The sequence below is a fragment of the Bacillus rossius genome, chromosome 2 (genome assembly GCF_032445375.1).
Source record: "Bacillus rossius redtenbacheri isolate Brsri chromosome 2, Brsri_v3, whole genome shotgun sequence".
Taxonomy (NCBI): domain Eukaryota; kingdom Metazoa; phylum Arthropoda; class Insecta; order Phasmatodea; family Bacillidae; genus Bacillus; species Bacillus rossius.
Window position 1 is genome coordinate 87,620,351 of NC_086331.1, and position 15,242 is coordinate 87,635,592.

At 32.3% G+C, this 15,242-nt stretch overlaps 1 protein-coding gene across 6 annotated transcripts in view; it reads right to left on the reverse strand.

Annotated features, from left to right (window-relative positions):
- LOC134529436 (nuclear receptor corepressor 2) overlaps positions 1-15,242 on the reverse strand; it is a 407,697-nt gene that overhangs the window by 279,308 nt on the left and 113,147 nt on the right. For all 6 annotated transcript variants that reach the window (XM_063363527.1, XM_063363531.1, XM_063363526.1 and 3 more), the window contains 2 exons: positions 11,162-11,338; positions 4,112-4,219 (listed from right to left, as the gene is read on the reverse strand). In XM_063363527.1, coding sequence (XP_063219597.1) covers positions 4,112-4,219; positions 11,162-11,338 — 285 coding nt within the window. The remainder of the gene's footprint in view (positions 1-4,111; positions 4,220-11,161; positions 11,339-15,242) is intronic.

Genomic DNA, 15,242 nt, shown 5'->3' on the forward strand with positions numbered 1-15,242 from the left:
ACACTGATACTATCAATAAAAAAATCAATTACTGCTTGGAGGGTTCCAAATACTGTTTACAGCAAAACACACTTCTAGAATGATGATAATAAAACACATGCAATGATCCAACATCTGTTTGCATGCCTTCTGAATTTCACGTGTCCAAAAAGACATGTCTTTTTTTATTTCACATAATTTCCCTTAGTGTGGTATAGCCTAAAGCAACCTGGGATACACAATGCCACTTGACACTGAGAGCACCACCAGCATGTTTCTCTTCGTGTTGCTTTTCCTGTTTCTGCTTTTCCTTTTTCTGAACAGACTTTACAAATCCTTGTCGGCTGAGATTTTTTTTCTGTAGGAGGAATATTGTCAGGGAAGTGCCTTCCTGTAAGCCTGTTTGCGTTCGAAGCACTGCCCACATCTTCATTTTCATTTTCCGCTCCACCTTTTTTGACCAATTCTTCTCCCAACTCTTGCATGAATGTTGCAAGATGGCAGCGCTTTTTGTCGTCTGCTCTTCGTGTCTCCTTGAACAAGATGAAAGCATTCACAATAGACATTACAAAGAGGTGGAAGAACAATTTTTTCCACCACTTTAGCTGTTTTCGCTTGAATGGGTAATATGCTATTAGCTGATCATTTCTGTCTACTCCAGTTTTGTGAAGATTGTAGTCCAGTATGGCATCGGGCTTTGATTTAGTCTGTTGGCCTTCCTTTGTTTGAACAACTTTCTCAGTGCATGTTGCTTGATGAGCTGTTGACAAAACTAAAACATCTCTCGTGTCTTTCCATTTTATACAAAGGAGATGATTTCTTCTCATATAAACCATTTCTTGTTTTTTTATTTTTTTCCTTACAATAGCATCTTTTGGCAGTTCTTTGCGATTTGGCATGCATGTGCCTACAGCTTTAGTTTTACGTTGCCAGAGATAGTCAAAAACAACAGGCGAACTGTAAAATATATCCATATAGACAGTGTATCCCTTGTCAAAATAATCAGCTAATATTCTTTTCAAAAGTTCAAGAATGCTATTATCTGCAGCACCTTTCCCAGTGTAGACTTCCATTTTTAGCACATAGCCTGTTGATGAATCACATACCACAAATAATTTGATACCATATTTTTCGGGTTTGTTTTTCATGTACACGCGGAATATGATGCGTCCTCTAAATCCACACATGCCTTCATCCACTGTAAGGTTGGCATACGGAATGAAACTGGACGAGAAGGCTGTACAAAGGTGATCAAAATAAGGCCGAATTTTGTGTAAGGGATTATGGCCAACTTCGTTCCGGGGTACACAAGTTCTATTGTCATTTATGTGAAGATTTGCCAAAATAGAACTAAAACGGTTGCGGCTCATGATGGATGGTGCAAACTGTGTGGATATGAATGCAGATTTTGACCAGTAGTCTCGTAGTCTTGGCTTTTTGACGAGACACATATGAATTATGATGGCAAAAAATAAATATATTTCTTGCAGTTTCGCTGGTACCCAAGAACTCCACATGCTATTTTTCTTCAATTTATTTGCACGTCTTTGTCTTTCAACAATTGAAGCTGCATACTTGTTTGTCTCGTGTTTGATTAGTTTTACTACGGGTGCTGGAAAGAAAATCAAAAAGCAGTCAAGGGGTGTGGATGTTTCGTCAAGGGGTGCTGAGACACCACTGTGTTCCTGAAATGATGGCAGTGGTGGGGGAGTATCAATAGGTGACCACCCCAACTCAGCATCAGTGACCATTCCTGGTTCTTTACTGCGTTTTCTTTTACTCCGGTTTGTGCCAGATGTGCCTGGAATATCCGGGTGAACAATGGTGTCGTTTTCATTTTCTACAACAGAAATTATCGGCAGGAGTTATTTATTTTATAAATGTAGCCTAAAGTAAAGATATGAATAAAGAAATATTGCTACTGAAATAGGCCTATACTTTTGGAAAATAATAATTATTCCTAACACTAATTCAATCAAGGCTTGAAACAAAATTGTAGTAATTATAATAATGTGAAATAATTGTTTCTTCCCAAATACCAATTACATAGCGTATATTGGCATAGGCTCAAATGCTATGACACTGCATCAGAGAAAAAATTGAGAGTTCAGCTATGTTGCTGGAATTATTTTATTACATTACATTTATTTTATATGATGCAAATTATTTACTTACTGACTTATGAGATCTCATTTCGTACAATTCCTAAACAAATAACATTTTGTACATATGCTTACACTCTTTACAGAGCAGAAATGAAATAAATAATTTATCTTACCTTCATCAGTGATGCTAGGATGAAAATCTGGGTCTGCATCTGAATCGTCCTCTTCCACTTCGCCATCCGAAGCAGAATCGTAAATAAATTCATCTGTCTTATCTCCACTATTATATTCATCAATTTTTCATCACAGAAATATTCCGCCACTTGCCAATAGAACTAAAATTCGCGGGAAAATCATTTTACAGCGCAAGTAAAAAAACACCCGCTATTTAGTCACAAAAAGGAATACCAGATAGCAGTAGCGAACAAAACACGTTAGTAGAGAAAGAAAAACGAGTTACGAAGAAATGGAATATGTTACGGCCAATAAGTTCCTAAAAATCCAACAGATAGCAGCACTTATATAAAGAAAATATACAGTAGAGACCCAAGAAAAAGTACGAAAAGCTTTTGCTCAATAATCATTCGGCAGTTCAAATCAGTTCATTTAAATGTGTAAGCCCGAGCGTGCCTCGGGCTTGGGCCGTTCATTACTTAACCTAAGCCCGATACATACTCTGGCTTGGGCTTTAAAGTGTTAAACATAGTCCACGGTAGTAATTTTGGACAGATTCTTGGAGGAACACATACAATTTCACGGATTGGACCAGACACTGAAAATAGAATATCACAACATTTGTATGCAAACATAACTTGAAGAATTAACAAAGCTAAGTTAAGTGCATAATTTCTGTCTCTGCTTAATAACTTTCCAACTACCTTAAATAACTAATTTGTGAGATTGGTAAAGTACTCTTTCATGCTGGAGAACATTAAATAATTCACTCAACAAGCTACCTCAGATATACATGGCTGGGATCCTATAGACATGTACATGGCATTGGAAAGGCTGTTTAATAAAATGGTGCTCTACATACAAAGAAGAGATATTCATATATACCAAAAGTTCCTAAAATCAAGACAAATTTAAAAAACTTTTTTTTTAGTATCAACAGTAAACTTTTGTGCTGAAACTTCACAGGAATGCTTTTTGATAATAAGATAATTTTATATATATATATATATATATATATATATATATATATATATATATATATAATTTTTTATTAAGTGAAAACTCTGGTCTTTCACATTTTTATTTTAAAATGGCATTACTTATCTTAGTAAATGAAAAATACTTTTGTCATATGATGAAAGGTTGTGTGTCCGGGAATAGTTTTATTGTTTAACTAAATGATTTACTTTACTATGTGTTTTAATTTATGTTGTAACTATGTGAAGTAGTGGCTAGAAAAAAATTATTTCACCAGTAACATTATGAATCAGTTCTACTCTGAACACAAAATATTATTATATTTAAATGAAAGCAATGTGTTCTTATTTCACAAACTTAAGAATATCATCTTTTGGAAGGTCTAAAGAGTCAAATATATTCATCCACTATTTTTTCTCTTCATACAAAACACATTAAGAAAGCTTGTAAACTGGCCCAAAAAAAACTGCAAATCAAACTATAAAGTTTATGCACATGTTAAATAAAACTTATTGGAATGACTGCAAAAATCAATCAAATTGAGAATATTGGGCACAATAATCAATAAAATCAGTCACATTTTTTTTTAGTATTAAACCTAAATAACCTTAAAAATATATGTTTTCTTCTAAAAAAGGTACCAATTTTTTTTACATAAATTATTTCATTCATAATCTCACTTCTGGAAAAAAAAATATAGAAAAATAAGTTACATATATCATTCTCTGCAAATAAAATTAAAAACCATATTGAACCCTTTCAAAATAAACACTCATTAAATTAAAATGATTTCATAGTCATGTGAAGACATATTTTGTTTAACCTACAAAACTACCATACTAATTTAATTAAAATTAATGGAAAATGTTACCCACCCTATTTTCTGCATATATTTTTTGTGCTTCACTTTGATGTTTTGGCTGTGCTATTTCCTCTTCCTCTTTCTTGACTTCTGGTGTTTGTGCAGTCTTCTCCAACTCTTGCTGAAAACAACAACAAAAATAAGTATTTGTATCCATTAAGCATCTTCCTATGGAGATAATACTTTACAAATTTTAGCTAAATTAATACCATTTACATTGCATTATGATACACTGAATACTACAAACTTACATTTTATTTGCTATATAACCAGCTTGAATAACAGGGTATGCACAAGTATACTTAAAAACAAAGTCAAGTCAATTCTCAGAACTTTTCTAACTAAATACAAATAAAATTTCTGTTACATTAACATAAAAAAACACTAAACATAACCTAAGATTCTTACACTTTACCATTTGTATTATGCAGCCATCATCAAATTGCCCCCATAGTTATCATGATAAAAGTCTATAAAATTATTGATGGTCAATATATTAAAAATCCTCTAAAAAATTTCACTCCACCAGAAAAACATAGAAAGTAAACCCCATATAAACACTAAAACATTACAAAATGTGTCTTGTTTTCAAGCATGTACAGTACTGAAATGAAACGAAATGAACTTTGTGGAAACCAACACTGCAACACAGTTTTCACCGTCTATCAGTGATGATAACACAATTCTAGTTGTGTACCATGGCCACTTTATATATCAGCCAACTACAAGCCACAATTGCTATCTGATTGTAACTTTACAAGCAAATGTACAGCCAATAAGAGCCTACTAACCACAAGCACAGTATACTGTTCAAGACCCTTAATGGAACCAAATTATACTAGCTTATTGTTAGTACTAACAAAGTGTTTCAATTTTAAGGCCATTAAGATAAGAGAAAACACAGAATTATAATTCATCACATTACCCCACATGAAGAAAACTTGTCAAGACTTTTCGATAGACCACACTTAACTATACAAATGGTCAAATTTGTCATTTAAAGATGTATGGACATTGCTAAAAAAATGGTTCAGTAAACACCAGAATAAGTGAGGTAATGCTGTTTTTTAAAATTATATTCCATCATTATATCGTAGTTATTTAGGCTAAATACATATTAATTGTACTATTTTTGAGCTAATTTTTTTTTTAGCTGAATAAATCTAAAAATACAAAAGGAACTTTAACAAAGACATGGATTTTATGTTGCACAATTATGCACACAGTCTTACGGAAACAAAGTTCCAAGATTATAGCGAGTTCTGAACCACTGTGCCACTGAATCTGTGATCATAAATATGAGTCATATCAAGACTCTCACTACATTTGAGTAACATGTTAGCAATCAACTGCCATCAAGAATCCCTGCAGTTGTTGGTATATATGTAATACAGTAGTGTACTGTGTTCAGGCATTAATCTTCTGTTTATTACTTGGAGCGAATATGCATCCCAACTGTCAGTCTCTGTGGTATGCACGAGAAAAGTCAGTACAGTCAAAATAATACAGTCTAAACATGATTATGTCATTTTACTATACATAAATTGGTGTTATAAAAAAAAATCATAAAAATAGTGCTTCAACAATTTGTGGTAAAAAAACTTAAAATATTTACATAAAATAATTTTATGAGTGTAAACAAAAACCTGTAACTAAAACATTTAATATTCTTCTGTAATGTTCCTTAAAACAGGGGAAAATAATATACCAAATAAAATATAAAGTACAGCTAAACATTTCATTTGCAATGTCTAAGTTTTCTATTTTAATTAATTTTACTTTAGAACATTTAGTATTTCTCTTTTTTCTTTTTTTTTCATTATACTAAAAAAACATACATAATAACTAAATTATATTTTGTACATAGTACATAGTTATTTGTATTTTTTAAATAAAAGCCTAAAAAAGATTTATAAATTGAATTTTACATTTTAATAGACAAAATACGGTGATTTGGGTGAATTTCATAGCATTTAGTATTTTGCCTTCCTTTTCCGTGTTAAGCAGTGCATTGCCTTCAATTTCGGTTTCATCGCCCTTCAACATATAATCTTGCCACTGTATAGTGGTTATTTACTCTTAACTCAGTCAATAGTGGATTCAGTTATGGATTCTGGCAATAGTAAACTGAAATGAGCCTTACTGAGCCACACACTGGAAAGAAATATAACTTTTTAAAGTAAATTTAGTTTTGTTTCCAGAGAACTTACTAGTTCCAATTTCACAGAAACAAACAAAATCATAACCATATACATATGTAGTATAAGAAGGAAAAATTTAAAAGACTATAACCATGAGAAACCCACTACCTCAATTTTGTAATACAAATAAGACAAAGTATAATGCAATTATAAAATCATGCATTCATTAATTTAAAAATATATATTTTAGAGCTGAAGCCCTAGTACACATTAACATGAAACCTTATGATAAAAGGGGTGAAAGTTTAGTAATTAGAACAAAAAAATAAATTGCTCAAGCCCAACCAAAAAAACATTATTCTGCATTCAAATAATTCAACACACTTTAATTCTTGTTGTGGGTTTTCTTTCACTCAAGAAGTTGTTAAAAATGAAACTAATGGTCATATATTGTCAGTTTAAAAACATGTTTAAAAGCTTGCTTTCCTCTACCCTGAAAACTGAACTAGCTTTATAAATGAATTCACATTTTAAGAAACTTAAAACTACACTGAATTTACCTGAAAAATTTTTCTTTTTCACTAAATGGTGGAACTGAGGTTAAAAAAATCTGCTCTGCAGTTTAGACAAAATTTATAGAAGGGATGAAAATGAATTAGAATTGAATATCAATCATTTAATTTCCGTGGATGAATAAGCTGATAATATTAAATACAGTAAAACCCTGTTAAAATTTTTTTCAAGGGACTGGATGTTAAAAACTTATTAACATGGAAAACTTCTTAAAAGGAAAATAGTAGAGATCAGGTGCAACATAAAAAAAATCACTCAAATAACATACTTAGGTTATGCACTATTTGTTCAGCTTTCTCTTTTAAAATTGTGCTGTATGTGGGGATTCCATTACTATAAACATTTGTTGTTTAGAAGAAAACATCTAACTTTTAAATGTTTATTATAGACTTAAGTAATTATTTAAATTTATGAATTAGAAGTTACCATGAAAACCACACATTGAAAGCCCTCAGAGGCCCTGGTGCAACCTGTACAGTGGTTGCCTCTCCAATTTTTATTTTTTATTAATAGAAGACTCTGTAGGAAGGCCCTTATGTATTAACTCTGTCATTACCAATAGCCAAAGTGGGTGGTAAAAATTAATTTTTGTGACATATACCATTAAAACCACACATTGGAGGCCTCTCAGAGGCTTTAGTGCAACCTGTACAGTGGTTGCCTCTTGAATTTTATTTTTTTAAATGGTAGTAGTCACCTGTAGTAAGGCCAATTTGTATCAGCTCTATCAGCATCACTGCACATTTTGATGTAAAAAATAAAAACCGGATGGAATTTGCCTTAGTTGCATGGAATCACTTTAAGTCCCAAGCTTTCTGTACATGATGCACCCAGAGGCTAAATAGATACAGTGATTAGAGCTAAGTTCAGGACAGTTACCATTCTTGGTACCCGTGTGTTAACCTCTGCAGTCATATTTTGGCAGCATTCATTAATTTTGCTTCAAGAGTATTACCAAATTTATAAATATTTTCAGTAAAATTCTTTGTCATTTATACTTATTTCTAAATATACCAGGTAGAAAAATTTTATTTATTGATTAACAGTGATTAACGACAGGTTTACCGTGATAGGATAAAAAAAACATCATGAATATAGGACTACCATCTGCAGCTGTTTTGTTCACAGCAGTGAAGCACCATAAACATCTCAGTCACAGGCGACCGAAATCAATGCCATGTTAGAATGATTACAAACAAAATATATTAGAAAATTGCTTGGGAAGCACAATCAAAGAATTCTCACTTTTTAAAACAACTTTTTATTGCAATAACACTACCACTCAAAAACCACTTTATCCCCCCTTCCAATCATGTCGTACACCGAGAATAATAGGGCCACATCTCAAAAAAAAATTTTTTTTTATATTTTTGTATATTTGTAATGTCTATGGCTATATCTATTTGGTATAACAAGGCCATATATGTAGTACAATAAATATTCACCTGAGATGAGATATGTCCTTATTACATTTTAAATCTGTAAAACAGAAATCAGAATAATACAGCCACATGTTGACATGCGGCCTTATTATTCATACAGCTGAGGGTGGGTTGGAATACAACATGGCCATATTTTTACTTGTGCCATAGAAACAGTGCCGACATTATGCACTTCCTGATTGCTGAGGCTAAGAATAAACTTTCAATTATTCACTCTCCTGTAAAATTTAGTTTTTTTGAGATGTGGCCCTATTATTCTCGGTGTGCGATGTACCTATACGATTTTCCGTGACAATGCTTTATATAACCTACGGCACAAGTTTTCATATCCTGAACTTTTTTATTAATTTTCAGTTTTTTCAGCAGGCATAGATCATCGGTACTGCAAACCTTCAGCAATCATTGCAACGTCTTCTTACAACAAAACAAAATTAAAAACACAAACATGCAAGATCTCCTCATTCCTTTAAGCTTAGCAGGTCAACCAACCTTGGAACTTGAAGGAACCTGTGCACTATGCAGAGTTTCCATGCGGCGTTGTCAAGTTTTGAATAAACCTCGTACCATTTTTCAACAAACGTTTTACAAAAAATTGTACACAATTTACGGGTAAATTCTGTATAAATCTGGCCAAAAACGGGAATCATAAAAGGATAAGAAAATTAAAATGTTCATCATACTGTCCACCATACAAATTTTTTTACTACAGTGCAAAACAATGAAACTGTGATTAGTTCCTCAAATTGCTGTACCAGTTGCGTCACATGTCACACAAACAAGTCAACGAATAGCATGTGGTTTGTGTTGTTATCGTCAGACGTTATGCCTCAAATGAGGGAAATGTACAGATGGAACAAAGTTGATACAAATGCAAGCAGATGATTGGTCGAAAAACATAAGGTAACAGAGTGTGGAGTACAACAAAGGTTTTGACGCTCATGTTTTTTGTTGTTTTGAAACAATTGTTTAATAGTTTAATGATAAATACAGTTTAAACTTTATTACATTATTTTTTTCTTTAAATGATGAACGTTATATGCGGGAATCATCTATAAACACACACCTTTTAAATGGAAAATTAACATTGGGATATATGGAAGTGCTCAAGGGAATAATTATTGAAACATTATGAACAGGAAAACGTATTATGCGGGAACATCTTAAATTAGTTTTACTGTATACTCATGATAAACAGAAAAAATTATCACCTTTCTAAGCTTCCAATTGTTTTATTGGAAATACCCTGTACAAAGTTTTGTAACAATAGTGGTTTTAATGGTATTTGTGCTACACACACACACACACACACACACATCTGTTGTGTGATACAAAATATAAAAATATATATTATGCTTTCCCTTCACTTGCCATGAACTAGCATTTCACTCATACCCACTGGAACAATATGAGATTAATCCCAAAAAAAAAAAAACTATTTATACAAATATGGTAGTGGGAAAACATGTCTTAACTGAACTCAAAACACAGAAAAACCATTTGGACTGATATTTTTCTAAAAAGGATTCTAGCAGAAAACTTAAAACTTTAGTGACAAACTAAAACAATTTTAGTTATGTTCTGAGTTTGGTTGCTAAGTTTCCAGTTCAAGGAACACATTAACATAAGAAAAAATAATGCAATTGCTGCAAATGATTTGTTATGTACTTACAAATGTGAAGTTCGGTTGTTAGTTCAGTTCAGTTTTCGGACTGGAGAAAAAAAAGCCTAACAGCATTCAAAGGCTTGCTTTTGACAATGAAATAATTCAATATCTTTTTGCAACAAACTACTAAAAAATAGAATTTGTGCTTGCCACTCACTAAATGTTTGTCATGTGACACTGTTTGGCTTTCTTTTGGTGACATGATGAAGTATGTTCCCTTCTAAAGTAGGCATATCTATTAATTTGGAAGATATCCAAAATTGCAATAAATTTATGTTTAGTAAAAAAAAGGGTAACTTTCATAAGAAGCCTCTAAATACATCATGTTTGCAAGTGTAGGAGGGGGGCCCACGGAAATTTGCAGGGGGGAAATTTGCGGGAGGGGGGAGAGGGCGCTGCCTGAGAGTTTTACGGGTGAGATTAAACACAAGTTATCTCTGGATAGTGTGCTAGCTTATATGTTATATACTTCCCATATTTTGGACTATATGCATGCATTAAGCAGAATACTTAAAAGTATACAGAAAGTTTTCCATAAAACATAGTTTTGACATCAAACCTGTTTCACAGTCATGCTTTTGCAATTGCAAGCAGGCCCCCTCAGTGAGGGGCTTATTCATTCCAGGGGGCTCAAGCCAACCCCGCCCCCCCCCCTCGCTTGCTCTGGATCTTCGACCATGCCCTATCCCAGGGTTTCCTAACCAGTGGTACGCGTACCACTAGTGGTACATGGCAACGTTGCAGGTGGTACACAATCAAATACTGTCAAGTTAAGTTCCATTGACCCTGATATTGAAAGTTTGATAACAGACAAACAGCAACACGTTTCCCACTAAAAATAGCTGTTTTTTATAAATCTTGAATTTTGGACTCAATTTGAATTAATGTCTATAATTGTATTTTTTTTTTTACAGTTGTGTGTTAAAATAAAACTGTCATTCTGCAATTTACATTTTATTTTTCCTAAATTTAAAAAATAACCATAGCTTATATATTAGTATCTAAAACTTAGAGATTTAGTAGGCCTAGTGCCTATTGGTACACCAACATTTCTAAAACTGTCAAGTAGTAAGCAGTTGCTAAAATGTTGGGAACCCCAGCCGTATCGTAAAGGATTATCTACGCTTTTGAATTATTAATGACATAACACATTAATGCAGATAGTCAGGAGTTTACTGTATTCTATTACATAATGATAAAATTGCAAAAACAAAAAAAAAGTCAAAATTAATACTCTCATATACCTTTTTCTTTTTAAGATTAGTGATCTGAGTTTCAGTTTTTGTAATTTCTCTATCAACTTTTGTAATTTGCTGCAGAAGGTCATCTTTGGTTGAACGAAATGCTGCATCATCCTGGGTAGCATCAGGAGGTAATGTTGGAGATATATTCTCGACTTTTGGATTGTAGGCTGGTTGCTCCTGAAAAGAAAAACCATTACTTAACAAAAATGTTTAAACTCAAGTGCATAGACATAAAGATATAAAACCACATAAATCTACTAAAATACACTGCCACAATTCCATATTAGCAAAACTTCAAAAACTATGTGCTATGTTGCACTAACATCAGCTGCTGGTGCAAAATGAAGGTTACAAAAACATTCAGTTTCACATTTCCACATGCTATGTAAAGTAGTATTTCATAATAAAGATAGATAGTAAAAAGGAGTTTTCTCAATTTGGAATAAGGGATGCTTATTACATACAAACACCACAATTTTATATGGTCAATTTCTAATTTCATTAGAAACTTTATTCTTGACAAACACTACAAACACTATATCCAACTTCATCAGTGACAATACTTAGTGGGGCAAGAAGCGAAAGCAAATGGTTGTGAGGGTGCTCATTGAAAAGCAGCACCAGACATTTTTTGCTGAAAACCCCAGCAAACAAAATACAAACTTTTAAAAGTAACAAAGCTCTTATGTTAAATTTAAAAATTATTGCTTTTTTTAAAAAAAAAAAAAACAGATTCTAGTCTCTCCGACCTCCGACATGCACAATAAGTGGAAGCACCTGATACAAACAGACCCAGCGAACACACAGTAAAATTAAAAAATGAACACATCAAAATATCCTGGAAAATACCTCGAATACAAATGATTGCATCAAATGCTTTGAAAACTCCCTTAAGTTCAAGTTGACCACGGTTGTGTGAGGTATGGCGGTGTTAGTATAACCTGAGGTATAGCATGCCATGACATATATAATTGTATATTAGGTGGATGCAAAAACTAACTATGAAGGAATGAAAGGAAAATTAATGCACCTACAGGCCATTAGAAACCAGCAGTTGCTGCCAACTAGTGCAGAGGTGGATCAGCAGCTTCACCACAGATACTACAGTGAAACCTCATTGCTACAAACCTGAGTGGATGGAAATTTACCCACTTTGTAATAACTAGGTTTGTAATAACCATAATTCTCCACGTTGCACATATATAATTTGTACATAATGTCAAAACAAAAGGAAAATATGTGCATTCTTATAGTACTATGTACTACAAACCTGTATAAGAGCATTCTCTTCAGTAAAAACATGGTTGGCTTACGTAAAAGCTATCACAAAATTATTTACAATTTTGAACAGTTTATTTCTACAACTTATTACAAATCTAATAGATCACTGAGAAAATTTAGGTAAAAAAAATCAACTATTTGGTATGCTTCTCATTATTTTCAAACACACTTTGGACAAATCCACAAAACTGGTCAAAGGCTTTGATTGTTTCAGTGTCAGTATTGCAGTAAAGTGTAAATTGAGGGAAAACTCTTAGTTCAACATCAAACAAATACTCAACTTTGGCGTTTAATCTCAATTTTTGTTGACAATCTAAAACTAGTACATAAATATTATGAAACAAAAATTATTGTATCAACTTAAAACAAAATGACAACAAAAACTGTGATCCAAATGTGACAGAACTAACGTAGCGTACCGATAACTATCGTTGTAGTACACACTAACCACAAGAGTGGGGGTCGTTAAATTAAATCAAACCTCAATTCGTAAAATTATAGCTTATTCATCAATCAGAAATAATGGATGAATAATAGCAGCAATATTAATTAGAGAAACAATGTGAATAATATACTTTATAATATATCCATTATAATTGGTTCACTTGGCAAGAGACAAAGTCCGTGTGCTGAATGCAATCTGCGAGCTATTGATATGAATACTCAACTACATTCGCGCACTTTATACTGGCATCAACCTAACCAAACATGATGCCAACCAGCGCTCCACTGCAGAAATTAAACAGATAATTGAAAACAAGTCTAAAAGATAATTTTCACATCGGACAGCTTCGTATTCCTGTTATTAAATAAATAAACTGTAATTTCCAGATAAAAAAAATAGATTCAACTTATAACGTACATTGTACATCTTATGGAGAAAATGGAAGGGTTGAAACATTTGATCACATTTTATGGGAAATAGTATTGTGTGAGAAAGTCTTAAATGAGTTTTATGTAAATAAAAACCAGGTTTTTACGTAATAAATGAGATATGAATAGAGGGAAGAAAAGTCACTTTTGCGGTGTAATTTGAGGGGAAGTATTGCATTGATTGCATTTAATAACAAGTGATTGGGACCTAAAAAAATGTTAATTGGGGGAAATGTAACGCAAATAAGGAGTTTCACTTTAATGCTTTGTATTATCAAATATTAAATATATGCGAAACTCGTTTTGCCCACAATGGAACTTAAAATTACATATCCTGTATTTTGTAATATACAAACAAACATTGAAAATCCTATTCAAGTTGCCAAGGATTTAATTAAACAGGTTTGTAATAACGAGGATTTTGGATTAACCAATATTGTATGAGGTTTCACTCTACTATAGCTGTGCCGATACAAATTGGCAGAAGCCGATTTTGCCGATATTTAGTTGAATCTGCGTTTCTTCAGATTCACAATACACTTGTAATTTTCGTCCAATATAATTGAAAAATGAAAGTTATAACCTAAATATTCACCAGTACCCTTTTCACTTTTCATACTACTACATACTTTGAACACTCATCATTTCTTAGCTACGTGTGCCAGTCATACTTATCAAAATTAAACATCCTATGTTTTAACGTTTTTGAATCTAATACATCATAAATAAATATACCACCAGCACGATAGTTAGATATGAACTAAAACTTAGAGCATGGCTACCACTACAAATAACGGAAAAAAACCAACTGCTTGAACTGCAAAGAAATGTTCGTAATATCATGACTGAGACATTTTTTAATTAACTTACATAAAGTTTTTAGAAGTAAATAAAAAAATAAGAAATTAATAACATAGGACTTCACATAATGTAAATTACTTTTACTGTTTCCAATGCAAAGCAACCACATGAAACACGTTCCCTTATAAATGTTTGGTACCGTAAATTTTTGCAGACGCATGCTATAAGATGGTTTTGGAATTGCTGTTCTTGAAATGTAAAGGTGTACAAAGTCTTGCAATTCTGCACATTTTAAATTCATTTTTTTAAACTATATATTTTGTGAATCAATATATTTCATAGTTACCTATTATTACACAATCTTATTTTACATAATAATGTATTAAATAATTAAATTTTCCAGCTTCCATTAGTAAGTTTATGTTTCAATAAGCAACTAATGGATGGTCAAAAAACAAATGAAAACAAGCTAAAAATATAAATTAAAAAAAAATTAGATTATGTTCTTTTTATAAACTAAAACACATATGCATTTGCATTGCATGCATTTTTTAGAATGAGTTTTTTTTGGTAATTTAGTAAATTTATTAAAAAAAATTTTAACAAATTTGTTTTCTCCTGTATTGGTTTGGAATCGGTGCATCAGCAACAGTTATATCGGCACATCGACATATCTGCATATAGGAAAAATTTTGTTAATTGGTACAGCTCTACTCAGTACTGCCAACCTCCAGGGCACCCCATCAATATTCACATTTATACATGCAGTAAAATACACAAAAATCGTGTCATTAAGTTAATGCAAAATTCCAGACCACCCATAATAGTTCAGTGTTCAATGTTTGGCATTTCTAGTCTCACTTTTAACACTATTTATAATAAAAATAGTAGGTCCATGTACAAATTGCATTTTTCTGTGGTCATGATGACAGTAGTCATGCCCCACATGTGACAGCAAAATCACAGCTACTTAGTACCTAACAAAAAACATGTTTTCCAATATTTGGATGAATAAGATGTTATTTTTTTGTGTAATTATCACACAACCTTTGCACAGCCTTTTAAGAGCCTGATGCTTAAGAAATGGCACCATATTTCATTTTTACATCTTACAACATATAAAGAA